General features: G+C 41.4%; 1 protein-coding gene across 1 annotated transcript in view; it reads left to right on the top strand.

The window, feature by feature from the left end:
- Positions 1-240: 240 nt before the first annotated feature.
- Positions 241-19,844, top strand: part of Slamf1 (signaling lymphocytic activation molecule family member 1) — a 32,920-nt gene continuing 13,316 nt past the window's right edge. Inside the window, exons 1-3 of the mRNA XM_048356884.1 lie at positions 241-613; positions 8,088-8,426; positions 10,895-11,185. Coding sequence (XP_048212841.1) covers positions 538-613; positions 8,088-8,426; positions 10,895-11,185 — 706 coding nt within the window. The 5' untranslated portion in view covers positions 241-537. The remainder of the gene's footprint in view (positions 614-8,087; positions 8,427-10,894; positions 11,186-19,844) is intronic.

Genomic DNA, 19,844 nt, shown 5'->3' on the forward strand with positions numbered 1-19,844 from the left:
CTAAAGAAGGAGGTCAGGTCTACTATCTCATCAGAAGGTAGTGACCTAAATTCATATTTGAACTCCTAAATTTGTAGATTTCTCTGACTCAAATCCAGCTTTTCTTTAGCATTGTAAGAATAGTGAACAAAGAGAACTGACCAGAGAAGCCGTGACAACCATTTCCTGGAAACAGTTAAGAAAAGAAGGAAGGGAGCAACACTTTAGCACTTTTCTGCCCCAAATCAGAGTTTGACCGAGGTAACTGCACAGCCTCTTTCCCAGCTCTCACTCCTAAAAGCTCCCGGTGCGTAATCATTTCTTGAGAACAACAAAGTGACTGAAGGCTGAGGAGAAATGAGCAATCCTCAAGACACAGGCAGAAAAAGCCCCAGCGTGATAGGAAGCTGCTTCAGAAGTCTATTGGCTCCTGATGGGTAAACTCAACAGCAAAAGCAGCAGAGGCAGCACTGCCTGATCTGAGCTTGATTCTGTTGGTGGACCTGTGAGCAGCTGGCAGGTCCCTGGCCAGGCCCCCTTCCTTCTCCTTTCTGGCTGATGGATCCTAAGTGGCTCCTCTCCTTGAGCCTCTTGCTGTTATTTTCCCTGGGCTTTGAACTGAGCTACGGAACAGGTGAGTGTTGATCTGTCTGAGAGGCAGACTCTTGTGATTAGGTGCCAGGAATGAACATAGCCTCCCAGATGGAGAGAAGACACTGGAGCTGAGGATTAGGGGTCCATTGGCTATTCCTTGGGGACTGGTTCTGAGTTTCTTCTGTTTCTTGTGAAGAGGAAGGAACATTATGAGTTCCTGAGCCTGTGGGTTTCAAGGCTCAGTTCTTTCAATCCTAGTTCTCAAGGAAACTAGGAGTCACAGGCACCTGTTAGACCACCAAAGTATGTCACTAAAGTTCTTGTGGAATGGCTTTCTGGCAAATGGAACTCTAAAAGACTTGTTCTGTGTCCCTGGTCTGGAAGCAGACCCTCATGCACACACCAGATGACAAATCAGAACATTATCCAGTAAAAAGCCAGGGTGGCATTGGGAAGAGAAGGTAAGGGTAAAAACTTCAGGCCTTTGGCTGAGAACAGTCAATAGCTACAGTATGGTCATAGGAATGACTATTTTCTTGGAAGAAAAGGTTCTGAGGCTAAAAAAGGAGGGAGAGGTTGGGATTTCTAGAGCACCAGGTTGGCTACAGAATGTAAGAAATGCAAATCAGGAACTCCCAAGGCCAAAGCAGCTCCTGCATTGGAGCCCAACAGGCAGCAGTGGTTTGGGAGATAGGTTTTGCTCCTGTTTTTCTGGTTCATTTTTCTCCCATAGCAAACCACTGTTTTGATAAGTAATTTCAGAGCGATGAGAAAAAGTATTTGAATGAGAGCACCAAACGAGAAGTGGACATTGGGCTGACTGTGTGAGTAGAGCTAAAAGCTCTCTTGGCTTACATGTCTTGGAACTTTGGTTAGACGGTGGCAGGCAGAGTGGAGTTAAGAGCTGTCATGAAGGGGATGGGGGGAAATCCTGAGGCTCAGGGTGTTTTGGGCTTGGGGTTTTCAAGAGTGTAAATCCATTATGGACTTTTCTATATCTCGGTGAAGCCCTGCAATATGTCAGGGAAATGGTGGTTCTGTATATGGGGGTCTCTCTTTTGCCAGACTCTCAGATAAAGAGGCCCTTGCTCAGCCTCATTTTCCCTCCATCTCAGCAGGCTCATGGCTCTTATTTCCTGAGATCTAGGAGAAAAAGAACTGAATTCAGGGCTTAGAAAGCCAAACGGAACCAGTCAAGTGGTCACAGAGAAAGCTAAGCCTGCTTCTTGTACTGTAAGGTGTGATAGAACTGAAGTAAGAGCTAGGCTTTTTTCTGTCTCTCTGGCTCGCCTGCTGCCCAGCCTCGCTTCTGTCAGGTGCAGCTGACAGCGAGGCCTCAAAAGTATCTGGTTAAAAACAGCTCAGCCACAGAAGGTGTGTCTCCCCAGCTGGTGGCTGCTCCTTCCTCACATTCCATTTTCTGAAATAAGTTCAATTTTTTCAGTGTTTTTGTGTTTAAATACATGCTTCTTTTGTAAAAATCCAATAAAATCGAAATGGAAATGCTTTGTAAATGAGACAGGTCAACCATGACATGTCTGTCCAACCAAGAAGCTTGATGCTTGTGAAATCAGTGCCCACTTCCCTTCTGTCTCTACTCAGCTCAATTTCCAATTTCCAGTCAGAATTATAAAAGTTTAAAAGGCCATATATTCTTTCCCTTGATTCAGCGGATTTTCTATTGACCCTAATCTTAAAAAAACGCCAGGCTTTTAAAACACGTACGGCTATTATAAAGATGACATACAGAGGGTTTACAGTTTAGACTTTACATTTTAGAGCAATTTTAGGTTCATTGCAAAATGTAGTGGAAGGCACAGATATTTCCTATAATCTCTTACTGCCAAAGATGCATAGCCTCCTCCATTATCAATATCCCCTACTACAGCAATACATTTGCTATGATTAATGAGAATTTTTATTAATCCATGCACATCCTCTCCATTTCCTTCACAGAGTAGAGTGAAAGGGTCTAATCATGTATGTCTACTGATGTTGTGTATGACAAATGTCAATCCAGTCACCTCTAGTTCTCAAAAGTGTTGATACTGTGATATGATTCTCTCTAGACAACGAAGTGACACTGAACTGGAGTCAGAATATCAGGGCTCTTTGTTTTTAGTTCATACAATGACTTTTGAGGATTCTATTCAGGGAGAATCTATTAAGAACATACGGTATGGCAGGCACTATGAAAGATGTAGAGGAGGCAAAATGGACCAGTATAGCCTTTGCCCTGCCCCTGACACAGTGTCTGGTATGTGACAGCCCATCTTCACATGTTGGTTGAATGAATAATAGGAGTCTTACTGCATATTGATATAAACCTGGCACTGTACATGCTAAGTGCTTTGTGTGTAACTGTCATTTAATTTTCATGCCTCACATACTCATTTTACTATTATTACCATTACAACTTCATAAACGAGGAGAGGCAAGAGTAGTTTAGTAATTTCTTTGTGCTCCTATGGGTCATCTTTATCCAGTTCCATTTGTGAATCAATGTTCAAGGAGCAAGAGGAATAGTAAAGTCTGTAATAGACTCCATTATAAAAACTAAAGTATGTTGGCTATGATTGAAGTGTACAAATTGAAATTAAAGAACAGAAAATTTTAAAGGTCATACTCATGAAATCATAGAATGTAAAAAGCATGTAAGAAGTGTTTGATTTGAAATTTGGAAAGAAGTTAGAAACTTTGGTCATCAGGCAGGTTTACTCTTAAGCCTTTTATGAACTTATCTGTTTGTTGGAAAAGGATCCCATGTATGTCTCTAAAGCTTCTACAATACTGAAAGGAATGAGTGAAGACTAACCAGTCTTCCACAGCCTTTGCTAAAAGTAACCATTACTACCAGTTTCTTTGTATCTTTCAAATATCTGCAGGCATGCACACACACACACACACACACACACACACACACACACACACACACGTCTGGCAGAGTGAATTCTTATAGAAGCATAAATACAGAACTAACTAAAGTGTTGCAAGTGCTCAGGGAATGGCAAAGAGTATGTTGTACCTGAGATAGAGGGTTAATAGCTAAAGCGCTTCAATCTCTTAATCTGGAAAGTGGGACAGGTCCTCATCATTTCCCCCATATTATACTGTTTATGAATATTATGAAGATAAACTAAAGCAGAATACTTTCTGACTGTAAAAATTGAAAATTTTAGGCTCTGTGTTGTTATTTGTTCATTCACTCATTTGTTTATTCATCCTATTCTAATTTATTTATTTATTTGAGCGTTAAGGATTTCCTAAGTTCCTACCATGTCCCAGATGGGTGTTAGGGATACAACAATGAATTAAACAAAGTTCCTGCTTCTGGAACTTGATAAACTGAGTAAGAATGGCAGACAGTGAACCAGTTAGGAATGCATTAAGTGATACCAGGGAGAGATGCAAAGCCATTGAAAGCATGTGGTAGGAAAACCTAACCTAAGCTAGGAGCCAGTGAAGTCTTCCCTTAGCAAGAGATGCCACAGTGGAAGCATGAAGGAAAGAAGGAATTAGCCAGGCAAGCAAAAGGTGTTATAGGCTTAAAATTTGAGGAATGGCAAGTGCATATAGGCTAAGATACAAAGACCTAGCACTTTTAGTACTATCAAGGAAGAGGATCTTGACTGGTGGTTATGTTTAAAAAAACAACCTTAAATTATCATCCCTTTCTGAGCCAAAATTTACCACAAGAATCATAGGACCGATATGTTCTGCTTCTTATCTACCTGAAAAAATACTGTAGCAAGATGCTGAAAGTACATCAGAAATATCTGGACAAAAAGAAAAAGAGGTAAGGGGAAAAGAGAGAGAATAGGGAGAGGAAAGGAAAGGAAAAAAGGAAAAAGAAAGAGAAAATAAAAGAAGGAAAGAAAGGTTAGTAGATAGAATCCTATGTTGTGAAATGGTTGGCTAAATCCTACACATTCCAGGCTACTGTTAATGGCCCCTGTGAATCACTCTCGTTTCAAATTTGAATTACCCATAAAGGAAAGTGAGTTGGTGTTTGCAGTTCTAAATGTTTCCTCCTAGACTCTTTTGGTAAATAGGGCTGACTGAATCACAAGCCCCTTGGAAAACACTCATCAGAAGGTAGGATGTCTCAGGAGCTGGGACTCCACTTGAAGGGTTTTACAAACCACTTTAAAGCAGCACTCATGTTTCCACTTGTGCTTGGGTAGAATGATCTCAGACACCCCCTCCAGACTCAGTCGTTCACAGGCACTGGCATTACATCAGCATTCTTCATGTGGGTTGTGTTAGGGTCTCTTCCCAATGAAGTTTTGATTCCATTTCCCATTTGTGTAAACCACTCTGCCTGTCCTATCTGCCTCTTTTCTTTTCCTATGCCCCCTTATTTTGTTTTATTTTTTCTTTGATATTTTTTGTATGGCTGTCCCCTATCTTAAATCTCTTTCTCCTTCCCCACCAAGCCCACACTCTGAAAGGAACCACAATATAAATCACCTATAGGATTTATGTTGAGCGATGGGGCGTGTGGAGGCATTTGGGAGAGTAAAGGCTTATAGTCTTAGAATGGGAATACATTCCATTCTGTTTTTGGACTAAATCAGCAGTATCATAATGACTCTTAATTTTTAGATCCCAGAAAAATCTACATACCCTTATCTACATTCTTCTTGTAAGCAAGTTCAAGATCCCATACTTAAACTTAGATAGCTCTCAATTTTCTCTCATTCCTTTACATGTATGGAAGTTTTGGTTCAGAATTGAAGAGGTCACTGCTAGGTATTGTTCATTCCATCACTAGGGAATGAGACCATCAGGATAGTCAAGCATTTCTAAGTATGGCATGTGTTTGCATATATCAATGTACAAATCACCACCCAACAGCCACAATAGCAGGAACATCTCTCGTCTCATCAAGCAAATGGATGAACACCGTTTGGTTTAATACAGTAGCAATATTTAAAAAGAACAAATGTCTAATCACCTTTCTCATTTTCTATAATAAGTATGTTCCTGAACCACACTGATCTTGATTTTAATTTAGGGAGACCACTCAGTCACGGATCTCTAATATCAGTGGGGTATTTACTGGAGTGTGGGGACGGGGTAGATTTCAGGACATTTTTTGGTATCAAGAACATTTTAACCAATTTACCCCATTTTCTAAAAGGTCATCTTCACCTGAGCTGAACTATCTTTTCTAGGTCAACCCATGATTGAGGCAGATGATTTTTTTTTCTACTCTTCTAAATTTCTTATCAACTAGTATAATCTATGTTCTCTGAGGCACAGGCTTCTTTCATGAGCACTGGCTTATGGTTAAATTCAGTTACTTACATCTTAGGTAAAGCCATATAGGAGATTTGTGAAATACAGTATTCACATTTGTAAATTAAATAGGTATTTATTAAAAAATGTCCTATGTGCCAAATGTTTCGTTGAAACCTAGGCCCAGAACAGTAATGGACAAAGTTCTTCCTCTGGAGGGTGTTTGGGTTCCAGTGGGGCAGACAACACTAAAATAAACACCATAACATAAGGCAATGCTAAGAGCACAGAGGTGCTGTTTTACATACATGGGCAGAGACAGCATTTCCGAGGAGATTTTTTTTTTTTAGCAAGAGAGTGAGGGATTGAGGTACCTACTGGGAGAAATGGCAATGCAAATTCTGAGGCAGGCTTGTTCTTTGTGAGTTTAGGGCACCGCCAGAAGCTGATTCTCGGCGAGAGTGCCATGATTTCTGGAGAGAGGGCAGGAAATGGAATTGGAGTGATGCCAGGGATGCCTTAGGAAGAGTCTTGGACTCAATGAAGGAATGTGAGCATTGTTCTATGAGTGCTAGAAAGCCCCAGAAGCTTAGCAGTGGTGGAGACACAACATGGGACATCACTTTAAAGGACCATTCTGCACTGTACTGGATGCTAGGAGATTCATTGGGGATGGGGACATCAGGCCTGTGATCGTAGGGATGAAGAACTGAAGTGCTCAGATGTGAATGAAGCTTACTGTGAAACCAAAGCCAACAGAATTTTTTTTGTTAGGTTGATCGTGGAGTGTGAGAAAGAAACCAGTCAAGGATGTTTCAATGCTTCAATCTGAGAAACTGGGTGAAATGTGATGTTTGCCAAAGGAACTATGCAATGGAGAGCTGACTTCAGTTTGACCATGAACTGCTCTGTGTAGGTAGTTCAGTATGAGTACAGTAAAGGGGTTGCCTGTAAGATCTAGCTGTAAGCATTGCAGAAATAGGTCCAACTGCATAACTGGAAGAAGAGAAGGCAATGGAACACTGAGTACTAGGTACTACAATATTTAAATGTTCCAAAGAAGCCAAAGTTTCCCCAAGGAGATCATGAAGGATAAACCAATAAAATAGAAAGCAAAGTTTGGAAAACTATGGTGATCCAGAGACCAAATGTAGACGGTATTTCTAAAGCAGGGTGTGATGAACCATGAAAAGTGCTCCTTGAATCAAGTGAGATGCCACAGAGCTACAGGGACTTTGGCAAAGGTGGGTAGAGCAAACAATGGCTAAGAACGTGTTTGGAGTATTTGGAACATGTTTGGAAATATTGGGTCAGGGACAGGCACAGAAAACTTTAAAGGCCCTATTAAAAGACCTAGGGTAAAGGATGCTTGTGCATGTTGATGGAACTAATTCAGGTGACGCATAATGCTGGGAAAGAAGAGATTATGGAGGCAAAGCGAAGAAGGTGACACAAGGCACTGATCCAGGTAGGACGGCTGATTTGGGACCATAAGAAATGGACATTCCATTTCTATTTCTTCTATTTTTTTTCACTGAAACCAAAAACAAAGGCAGGAGGGAGAAAAAGCTTCCGTGAAACAAAATGCTAAGGCAAGAGGGAAGAAGGCAAGTTGTGGGTTTTAGCAGGGATGAGGTGTTAAATAGTCAGCAGTAAGATCACTTAAGTGGTTACAGTTATGAGGCTTTTGTGTTCTTTTTCTTATTGACTTAGCTTTTCTTTACAAAGAGAAAAAAAATTATATCATCCTTAACATTAATATGTTTCTCAGATACGTTTAGATGGGTCCGGCTTGAGCACTGGGTTTACTACTTCCCTGAAATCACATTTCTGAGATTGTGCTGTTTCTCATTCCCAGATGTATTCCTGTATGAACTCAGAATCAACTTATGTTGTTCATCACCCTTCATCCTATAAACCCAACAGTGGCAGGAACCCAGGCAGATAGATTCTAGTCCTAACCTGGCCACTTACTCATGTGACTTTAGAGAAGTTGTCTACCTTGTTTGACCTCTCTGTGCCTTAACTACACATCTAGTTGATAGAAACCCAGTGTTCTAGTTGGTCTGAACAGCTCTATTAAGTAATTTTGAGCATTCTGTTGGGATTTTTGAACTACTGGGGACATGGTGGGATCCCACATGGCTGTCCTTTCAGACCACTGAGGACTGCGGAAATAGCACAAGGAGAAGTGTTAGCCTGCCATTTGTAACACAACATGATGTGTTTTACCAAGACCTCTATGGTAAAGAACTCTCTTCTCTTTCCCACAGGTGGAGGTGATATGAACTGCCCGAAGATTTTCCGGGGGTTGGGAAGTAACACATTGCTGCCCCTAACACATGAACGGATAAACAAGAGCATGAACAAAAGCATCCGCATCGTTGTCACAATGGCAAAATCTCGTGAGAGCAGCACCAAGACTATTATTGTATCTCACCACACATCTGATAGGGAATCTCCACTTAACCCGAGAGATGGATATCAGTTTCACCTGGAAAACCTGACCCTGGAGATCTTGAGAAGTAGGAAGGAGAATGAGGGGTGGTACTTTATTACCCTGGAAGAAAGTGTGTCAGTCAAGCAATATTGTGTGGAGCTGAAGCTTTATGGTAATAATGGTGTATTTTTTTTAAGTTTTTTTTTTTTTTTTTGGCCAGTCCTGGGGCTTGGGGACTCAGGACCTGAGCACTGTCCCTGGCTTCTTTTTGCTCAAGGCTAGCACTCTGCCACTTGAGCCACAGCGCCCCTTCTGGCCATTTTCTGTATATGTGGTGCTGGGGAATCGAACCCAGGGCCTCATGTATATGAGGCAGGCACTCTTGCCACTAGGCCATATCCCCAGCCCCTAAGTTTTTCTTTTTTAATTGTTCTATTTATTTATTTTTTTTTCACCATTCCCGGGGGCTTGGACTCAGGCCTGAGCACTGTCCCTGGCTTCTTTTCTCAAGGCTAGCACTCTGCCTCTAAAGCCACAGCGCCACTTCTGGCCATTTTCTGTATATGTGGTGCTGGGGAATTGAACCCAGAACCTCATGTATATGAGGCAAGCACTCTTGCCACTAGGCCATATCCCCAGCCCCCATAATGGGTTTTTTTCTACTCCATACTACAAGGCCAACATGATCTCTTGCCTGGGAATTTAGTCCTTACTCATCAGCAAATGATATTTGGAACTGAAAGCAACTTGAAAGATCATCCAATCCAAGAAGTACTTAAACTATGCTTCATGGAAGGAGTCTTTTCCCCTTCAAGTTACACACTATGGTAGCTGATTAGCTCTAACTACTCATCCTTTCAAAGTAAAGAAGTACAGTTGCCTCACAGGCTGAAGGGAATTGAGCCCCAAGAGTCTCCACTTGAAAATGAGATTTCATTTGGGGGAAAAAGAGAAAAGTTTCCTTGTTTTTAAACAGTCTGAATACCACCTAACCTCTCTTTCATAGGCGAGGGGAGACTGAAATGCAGAGAGAAGTGGTTTGTGCATGTTTAGGCATGTACTTGTGGATGCACTTTTGTGCAGGTGATAGACTGCATTGGGGGTTCTGGGCAGAAAGACCTGAAATTCTACCCACACACCACTCACAAAGCCCCGAAACCTAGCCAAGAATCATACCTATTCAGTGGAAGAACATTTTTTTTTCTTTTTTGTCATTTAAACAAAGGCTCCAGTTACAGTTAGTTAGAATTAGAGTTCTTAGTTCTTAAACTAGAACCTATGTCTGCCTAAGTCCAAGGCCAATGCTTTGTTGAGCTTCTTTAACTGCCACTCCTCCTTGAATACACCCAGCATTTGTGCCTCAGGCCCCAAGGCTCATCTGAATTACCAGGTATTCTGGCAGCCTTATGGAGCTCTCCTGATTTTTCAACGTGACTTCCTTATGTATGGGAATAGAACAGGAAGTTCCATCCACCAGTATGTCTTTAAAATGCTTAGGTATCTACAGGAGGGACAGAAATAATCTCCATGTCCCTCTCCTGTCATAGCTTTTCTATTCCTGCAAATAGGACATACAGAATTCTCACAAACCTCTACCAGGTCCCTAGGAGTCTTGATCACTCTAAGAAACAAGGTTGCTATGAATGTGAAAGCCTCACACCATTTATTTTTTCGAAACAATGTATAAGTCATATATTCTGTCCTTTGGTTCCTACAAGTTTCCTGCCTTTGTCACACCTGTCACACTTTCAAAAGTGTGATGCACATAGCCACAGCTTTCTTCTCAAGTCAAAGAAAGAGGCAAGATTTTTTAGTCAGATGGACTCAGGTTCTGATCTCTGTTCAACCAACTTAGCAGTTATGTAAAACTATGGAAGAATCCCATCTCTCTGAAACTCAGTTTCTTGATCTATAAAGCAGGAATCATTATAACTTCTATTTTTCTGAGATACCAGGTACACAAGTCCAATACTGTGCTTGTCCTATTCAAGTTATAAATAAATAAGACTGTCCCTTTGGAGTTGGAGGAGTGGCTCAGTTAGTAGAGCACTAGCCAATGAGCAAAAGTGTCAAGTATAGAGTTAGAATCTGGGTGTTGGACCTAAAAAGAAATGAAGATTGTCCCTTTTAACTTGTTCATTTCATGACACTATAGTAGGATAGGTGGATGGGTCCTAAGACTATGACTGAAGTCTATCTCTAGAACTTTAAAAGTACACACACACACACACACACACACACACACACACACACACACACACACATTGTAGATGGAATCCTAACACTGAAAACTCTGGCTTTGGAGTCTAGGAGATCATATTTTAAGTCAGTTACAACCCACTTTGCTTCAATGGAATTGAGGAGAACTAGAATGACAACACCAGGAAGGGTAAAGGAGAGTCCTAACAGTACTGACAGAGGGGAAATAGAACATGGAATTTTCTGTGTTCCCTCTTAAGAGGGGCCTGGAAAGGCAGAAGTGAGAGATGGTATGAAACAACAGTTCCCAGCTAAAGATAATTTACATCCAAGCCCCTTCAGGAAGCCCCTTTGGCTGCACTTTGCTTTGGCAGAAAAGATCAAGTGTGAGTTCCACAGGGCACCTTTTGATAATGGCTCCTTTTCTCCTTCTCCTGACAGAGCAGGTCTCCACTCCAGAAATTAGAGTCCTAAATAGAACCTGGGAGAGTGAGAATGGGACCTGTCGCTTGAAGCTAGCCTGCATGGTGGAGAAGGGGGACCATGTGGTTTATAACTGGACTGATGAGGGAGGCACACACCTGGAGAGCCCCAACAACAATTCCCATTTCCTGTACATCACCATTGGCCCTCACCATGCTGACAATATCTACATCTGCAAGGCAAGCAACCCTGTCAGCAATGGCACCAAGGCCTTCAATCCATCGGGTTTGTGCAGGTCAGATTCTTCTGGTGAGTATCCTGGTGGCAGCTAGAGTGCCACACCAATGAGAAAGGGCTTCATCTCTATCCAAGACAATGGCTCTATTTCCATAGCCAATGTCTTCACCTGGGCAACAGCACTTTACATTTCCTTTACAATGCAAAAGTCTCTGGTGAGCATTCAGTGAGTGTGCACTCAGTGATTCTTGTGTTGGCTCTGGGAGGTTTTATATGTTCAGTTCAATTGAAGAACCAAGGGAGAAATGTAGAACCAGACCCAGAGCCCAGATCTCCAAGGTATGATCTTTCCTCTCTTTCCCTGGCTCCAACCTGCAAGAATAGCTGGGTGGAGGGAGTGCAGATGGCAGAACAGACTTCCAACTCCATGTTCTGTGAATGGTGAAATCCCTCTATACCACCAATAAGTATTTATTGATTACCTATGCTGTGTGGAGACTGGGAGTAGATGTGATATGCAATCTCTACTCTTGAGCAATACATAAATATGATAAAAATATGAAACATTTGCTAGATAATGAAACAGAGGAAATAACAAAGAGCTTCATTTTATAGAATCAGTTGTGAATCTCATAACAAGTTCAAGGCAAGAGGAGTCAGAGAGGTAAGACTAAGACTTGGGGTGTGAAATTGGGGGAATAGGGACTATTAATTGTGTCACACTTTATTGTTGGCAAAGCATTTCAAAGTGTGTAAGCTCTTTAGGTTCTCACAACTTTTTGCCACATGGGTGCTTTCATTAGATTCATCTTATAGTTGAGGAACTTGGAAGCTCATGTACTGGACCATGGTCCTCGAGCTTCTTTAACTTGTGGATGATGGAAGTAGCATGGAAGCCTTGATCTTCTCACTGGGATTTTTTTTACACAAAGAAAGTATCATAGTTCTGTTAGAACAGAACTTAAGTAACCGCATCTAACTAGTGAGGAACAGGACAGAACATTACCCACCTGTACCAAAGTTCCCAGTCCCTACTTCAGGCAGGTCTGAGGAAGGAAGGACCAGGGTGCTGAGTCCGTGAGGCATTGTTTATGCTCCAACATCCTCTTCTTTGTATCCACTGGCAAAAAAAATAAGTCACTCCAAGGAGATTTCTGCTCACAGTAGACTTGGTGTTTGTGAGAGACCTTTCTCAGATGACGAGGAATGGAGGAAGGAAGAATTTAGCTGGTTACACCTCAGCATAATGCCTCGTACAGGTGAAACTTTTGGAGGCTTCTCAGATGGGGAACACACCCCCCCCCCAGTTTTGGGCATGCACCTCAGAGTTCTTCTGTGAACCTAATGCATTGGATTAGGTTCCAGTCATTTTATGGCAAGAGTCAACCATTTATCCATTTTCTGAATATCTTGATGCTTACCACAAACCATTTTCAGAGGCTAATCCCAGTCCAGATGCCTCTCCCTGTCCACAAACATTCAGAAAATGCTGGTAGGACCCAGAAAGCGAAGTTGCAAGGTAGGAAAATTTTCAGAAGGCATCCCAGAAGCTTTAAGTCCAGTATTTCCCATTCTAGTCAAAAGGATAACTCATTTAATCTCTCAGACACAGTCTCTCAGAGTTGAATTCTTAGGTACTTATCTATAAATAAGCACACTGTCGGGTCTTGCCATACTGGGGCTTGAACTCAGGGTCCCATGTTTGCTAGACAGGCACTCTACCACTTGAGCTATACCCACAGCTCAAAAACTTGCAGGCCTTGATTGTATACTATATGCTAATTGTATCACATCTTATTTAATTCTCACAGCAGCCAAATGATGTTATTAATACCCTCCATTTTACAGATGAAGAAACAGAAATATAAAATTAAGTGAAAAAATTAAGTGAAAAAAAATTAAGTGAAAAAAAAAGACAGACAGAAAATATGTTATGAAGATCCTGGAATCTTTATAGGCATTAGTAGAAGAGAAAATGTATTTCAAATGCCTTATCAACCATAATGAAAATGTAATTGTTTCCTTCAGGGGAGGCAGAAGTAGCTGTTATCCTAGCATGGCCCTCTTTGTAGCAGCTCAATTAAAGACAAGATACTTAATGTTTTACCTTGGCCTATCCCCAAAATGGGAGGGAAGATTCTTTTTATCCTCCACAAGCATCTAATGTATAACAAGATTGACTCTCGGCATTCTAAGAGAGCACATGAAGACATTTCACCCATGTTATACTTTGAAGACTAAGCAGACACTAGTGTGAACCATACTACTGGGTATGAAGTAAACTCTTCTAAGTGTTGTGAGACAAGAAGCAAGAGAAAAATGATGCTATGGTTAGACCTATGTCAGGACCTCAACCAGTAAGAGAGCTGCTGGAAACCAGGAAGTCATTACCCCCTCTGGCCACTGTTTCATCAGCAACAAGCAAATAAGAGTGAACTATTAAGTTTCCTTCCAGAGGCAATACTGTACAATTCAGTTGATGTCTGTATCAGAAAGAACTTATTCATTAAGGTTGCCATGGAATCTTCATTTGCTAGCTTGCCTGTCAGAAGGCCACAGACAAGATGTCTTAAACTATTGAAGTTTATTGGAGGCTAGAAGTCCAAAATCAAGGTATTACAGATTTAGATTCCTTCCTCCTTCCTTCCCTTCCTTCCTTCCTTCCTTCCTCCCTCCCTTCCTTCTTGCCTGTCTGCCTGCCTTTCCTCCTTCCTTCTTTCTTTCTTTCCTTCTTTCTTTCCTTCCTTCCTTCCTTCCTTTCTTTCTTTTTTCCTTCCTTCCTTCCTTTCTTTTTTCCTTCCTTCCTTCCTTCCTTCCTTCCTTTCTTTCCTTTTTTTTTTTTTTAGCAGTACTGGTGTTTGAACTAAGGGTTAGGTAGGCACCCTACCACTTGAGTTACTTCCTGGCCCTTTCTGTTTTTGTAACTTTTTTGAAGAGGGTCTTACTTTTTGTCAGTACAGCTTAGACCAAGATCTTCCTGTTGATGCTCCCAAAAAGCAGAATGACAGGCATACCATTGTACCCATATTTTTATTAGTTGAGGTGGAGTCTTGCTAACTTTTTGCCTGGGTTGGCCTTTAAATGTGATCATCCCAATCTCAGCCTTTCAAGTAGCTAGGATTACAGGCATGAGCCACTGAGATCAGCACAGATTTAGACTCTTCTAAGTCCTCTCCTTGATTTGCCTAAGCTGCCTTCTCACCCTTTGCTTATGTGGTCTTTCCTTTCTCCATGCACATCCCTGATGTCTCCTTGTGAATCCAGATTTCCTCTTCTTAAAAGGACAGCAGTCAGATTAGATTAGGGCTCACACTAATGAGTTCATCTTAACTTAATTATCTCTAAAAAGACCTTTTCTCCAAATTCAGCCACATTCTGAGTTACTGAGAGTTAGGGCTTCAACATATGAGTTGGGGAGCAGTCACAATGAAACCCATTATACCACCCTGATTAAACTTACTGTAACTTAATTACCTCTGTAAAGACACTATCTCCAAAAGAAGTCCCATACTAGGGCTTTGACATATGGATTCTAAGGGAACACAATTCAATCCATAATACAAGTAGAGATCCTGCCATCTGCCACTCCCAGAGATGGAGGACCATGGCATATCTAAACCAGATCACACACAGCTGTTTGCAACATGTCCTTCCCACTACACCAGGCTGCCTAAATCACTGAAAACAGACAGTTACTTTATTTGTATTTGCAAATAAAGCTACTAATTTTCAAACCACTATGCTTAGTTTGACAAGACATTTACTTAAGTGTTAGTATGTTTCTACATTTCTACCAGATGCTAAATACACATGATCCTTGTTGGTAAGGAAAGCAGTAGTTAGCTCTACAGTTAAATAATTATCCTAGATTACATGGTGGTCTGAGTTGCAAAACAGAAGCATGTACAAGATAATGAAGAGCTAGGAATGAACAATACTATCTCAAGGAATCAGAGTGAGAGTATCACTAGAGTTTGAAGAATAGAAATTATCCAAGCCAACGAAAAACATTCCATATGAAGGGGAAGGAAGACACAGCTGGGGCTTATTCTATATTATCCTGGTGGGTGGTAGGAACAAATAGAAGTTTAGCTAGAAAGGTAAGGCCCTCTGTTTTGCATTTCAAAGGGAATATTCAGTGTTGTGGAGAATAAACTGGGGAAGGGTAGGGAGGAGGCAGAAGACAAAGAAACCAGCTGTGGGAGGGACATAACTACAGTAATCCATCAAGAGATGATTTGGTCTTAGTCAAAGCAGCAACTGTTCCCTTAACAAAGACTTGTTTCATTCTGTATAGAAAGAGAAATCTTAGCCTTGGGATGGAGTGGGGGGATCTGAGAACTCATTAGAGGTTGCTAATAAGCTAGGACATTGACAGCATTGGCTGTCAGTGTAAGAGTCATTAAGGCTAACCCACTCAGGAATATATGTGTATTTTGAAAAAAAAAAGTATAATGGCATTTGTCCAGGCTTTCAGTCATATATTTATCCTTACTTCCACAGCTATTTCAGTGTCTTATAGTAAGCTCCCTTCCATGCCTATCATAATGAAGCATTTATTCCAAAAAGTATCAATTCTTGGGTGCCACAAAATTCTCTATGTAGGTCATGGGAAGCATGTTCATGTAGCTTAATGGTAGACAGTGTATGACCCACAGCTGTCCTTAATTGCTGTTATAAAATAGTCATATTTGTGCTAAGAGAGTTGATAGAAAACCTTAAATTATTCATGTGCTCTGGAAGCTTCTCTTGAAAAGGTGGCCATTTTTAGGAAAATACTGGCTCTGCAAGTCTACCCTGGCTCAATGGAAGAAAAAGCTGATAATTGCCAGACAACTCCGGAGGGTCCCCCTGTCTAACAAGACCATTTCCTCAAACTGTCAGTACCCATTTTTCTAGTCACTTACAAGTTCCACTCTGTGGTCTTTCCAGTTTTGTAATTTTGCCACTCTTTTGTCAGTGGATAGATGCTAGGCACTTTTTGTGGACTTTAGAGCTTTCTCACATGGCCATGCTTGCCACAAGGAAAGCTGAGCAGTATAGTTCTTGGCTGAGAAGCCACGTGACTTGATTGGTATTGTCAAGAAAGAAAGAGAAATGGCCCTTGGTGGGGGTGGGGGGGAGACACAACCAGTGTTCTCTGCAATTCCATCTGTATGGGAAAGGCAGGTACAAAGGTTTGTCCTGAAGCCAAAGATTCTGTAAAAATGTTTATACTAGGATGGTCCCAGTCCTGACATGAATATACCATTTGTAAGTATTCTTTCCTGCCCCTGGGTTTGAGTGGAAACCACCACCACCAAGTAGGTGTCTCTTGTAGCTCGTTGGCATCTTCAAGGAGCTGTGTTCCATGCAGCAATGTTACAAACCACATGAAAGGCAGGAAAGAGATCCGGTATTCTCAGACCGTTATGTGAGCACCTCAGTGTCTCTTGGGGTCAGCTGCATTTGTTTCTCAGATTCTTTTTTATTTTCTTTTTCAAAATCTTTAAAAAAAACTTGACTTTTTAAATGTGGGTTAGGGATTTGAGCAGAGAGCGAAAGAAGCTGTTTTTGTTTCTATGACAACAGTCTTTCAAAGACCAAGAAAAGAGGGGGGAGGGGAAGGGAAGCATCTGACATTTTCCTTGGAGGTCTGGCTATGTGCCATGTTCTCTTGATTAAACCACAAGCAGTAGTGGAGAGAACCACAGGGTGGAGACGCTTCATAAATGGTGCAGGAGTTCTCAGCCCATCTGCTCAGCTACCTCCAAGAGATTCCAGAAAAAGAATCCTAGAACCTTTCACTCAAGTGCATTTGGGTAGCATTTCTTTGTGAATGGAGGGCTTGTGGACCTAAATTCTGAGAATTGCAGTCCTGAGAGGCTTCACTATATAACTGGGCAAAAAAGAGGGAGAACTGAAGCTTCAGTTTGAAAACAGGAGCACAGGTGTGGTATTACACACTTTCCTTCTGGCTCCACTTCCTTGTTACAAAGCGTACACCAAGTAGGTCATTGCTCCTTCCCTTTAACTGCTGCCTTGGGATATTGAGAAGGTAATCCTGCATTCCTTCTGAGACCTTCTTATAATGTAGCAACTGTTAATTTTTAACAAAAGAGTTCATAGCAGACTTCTCCAAGACCCATTCATATGACCTTTAATTTAATTCAAGTTCAGTTACTTTATCAAATATGTATGGAATGTCTTCCTACCCAACATTAGATCATATGGAACAAAGATGCAAAAAAGGAACAAGGCATGGGGCTCCCTTTACAGAACATAATTCCAAGCAGGACTTCTATACTTTATAAGATGGAAAAACATTGTCATATTAAGGAGACTTCTACTAAAATATCTCTTTGACAACCAACAGTAATTATTTCGAATAGTATTTGAATAAATGCTGTAAGGCAGAAAATGAGAGTCCAAGTGAGGATTGGATGGTTGTGAATGAGAAAGGAAGAAGATGTTTCTGACACAGAAATAAGAAGAGAAGGCAGGCAAGGTAGTGCGTTTTTCTAATCTCTACACTTGGGAGATTGAGGCAGGAGGATCACAAATTCAAGACCATCCTGAACTGCATAGTTAGTACCAAGAAGACAAGATAAGACAAAACAAAGTATGAAAAAACATGGGGGTGGGGGAATAGCCTGAGCTCATCAGATGGTAAAGGCTGCCTAACACCCAATAGAGTTGACTCCTTGCCACATAAAGGATCAAAGCTCACAAAATTCTTGGTGGAGGTTTTTTATTTGTTTTTGTTTGCTGTGGAAACCAATGAGGGGACAGAACCTTGTACCCAAGGCAGTACAGGGGAGAGATATGATGATGATGAGGCAAAGACTTAGAGAACCCTGAAGGCATTATTTCCAAAAGTTACAGAATTCACATGCAGCCTGACCCAACAAGCTAGAAAAGCAGCAGCTTGTCCATGCTTATCTCAATTCCTAAGGACACCAAGTCTCTAACATGTAATTCCCACTTAAATACTCAAATTAGAAAATAGTACCAAATGGATAAACAGTATAGAAATATTTGGACCTGATATACAGAGAGGGAGACTAAATTATAAGCAAAGAATAGGATAGGATATGACCATCACATGTCTGGATATCAATAAGGAAACACCTTTGGTATTTGGCATGGGTCCCATCTTCTAGTCCTTCTAATAAACTACCAAGAATTTACCAAAGATCTTTATTTATGTGCCAAAAATTATATGCTAAAATTGCTGCAAAAGGAGCAGTGCCTAAGAGATGGTTTTTGGTCTTCAAGAACTTAGCAACTGTTTGGGGGAATTGAGGAAGTTACGTTTATTGACCAGATAGTGATTCTAGATATTGTTCTGAACACTTTGTGTATGCCTTAGTTCATCAGAACAACACTGTGAATGGAATATTGTTATGCTCATTTCACAGATGAGGAAACTGCAGCCCCAGAAGGTATGGTAGTTCTCCAAGTCACAAAACTATTAGGTGATATATTCAGAATTTGAATCTGTCTTGATCCTAAATACCATCGGTAAGATGGTCTCCATGGCAGCTGGGCATTGATGGTTCACACCTGTCATCTTAGTTCCATGGAAGGCTGAGAACAGGAGGATCATTGTTCAAGGCCAGCCTAGGCAGAGAAGTTTACTAGATCCACACTCTCCCCCCACCCCCCGCCACCAGCCCTGGCCCCCAACACATAGCTGTGTGTGGTTGTGCACATTGGTTAGCCTATAAGTCTAAGATTGGAAGGATAGTGGTAACACACTAATCCTGAGCAGAAAAATTCCACAAGACTGAAGACTCTATCTCATTGGAAGAAGCCGTGCATAGTTTCAAATACCTATGATCTCAGCTATAATAGCAAGACTAAACCAGTGGCTGAGAGTTCCTGGGAACCCTACCTCAAGAAATAAATGCAAAAGGGGACTGGAAATACAATTCAGCATTGGAGTTGCTTACCTAGCAAATCCAAGGTTCTTTAGTTCAAATCCTGGTACTACCCAAAGAAAATTGGCAAAGTTAATGCTTCCAAAACGCAGGTTATAAGATAGACTGCACAAACCACAGTTGCTTCAGAAGAGTAAGAGCTAGGATGGTCAGAAGAAATGTGACACTAAAGAAGAGTAGTCTGAGTGTCAAGGTTGGGCAGGCATGGCAGACAGCTGAATGCATTGGAAAGGAGAGTATGGAGTGACACACCTTTGGTTGGAGGATGGTAGGGATGTATTGGCTGCCTCGAGGGACTTCGACTCCAGGCACCAGAGCCTGTCACTGCTCCTAGTATGGACCTAATGTGGACCTTATCTCCAGAGGGTAAATGACAAATGGCAAAAATCTCTGCCACAGCCACTTTCTAGAACTTAAGTTATACACATACCAGCCTCATTTTTCTCCACATACAATTGAGGAAGTACTACAGGTCCTGTAAGGATTTTTTTTAAGTCTGTGGTTCTGTAACTCAAATTCCCTAGTAGATTTACATCCAAAGACAGAGAGAAGTTAAGAGTTGATGAGATATTCTTCAGAATTATGGCTGGATTGTCTGTCTCTGAGACCTGAATGAACTGACAGAAGCTGGTCATTTATGTCATAGTACCAGGATAGAAGATGGATTTTATCCCCTTTGGAAGAGGGAGAGAACTGGTGTTACTGTGTGGGAGCTGGAGTCGAGTGCCTATCCTTGGCTGGTGTGAGTAGGTGGGCTGCAAAGCTGCTAGCAGCAGGCACCACATGAGAGGAAAAAGGGCAGACCCAGA

The sequence above is a fragment of the Perognathus longimembris genome, chromosome 11, assembly GCF_023159225.1.
Source record: "Perognathus longimembris pacificus isolate PPM17 chromosome 11, ASM2315922v1, whole genome shotgun sequence".
NCBI classification, from domain to species: Eukaryota; Metazoa; Chordata; class Mammalia; order Rodentia; family Heteromyidae; genus Perognathus; species Perognathus longimembris.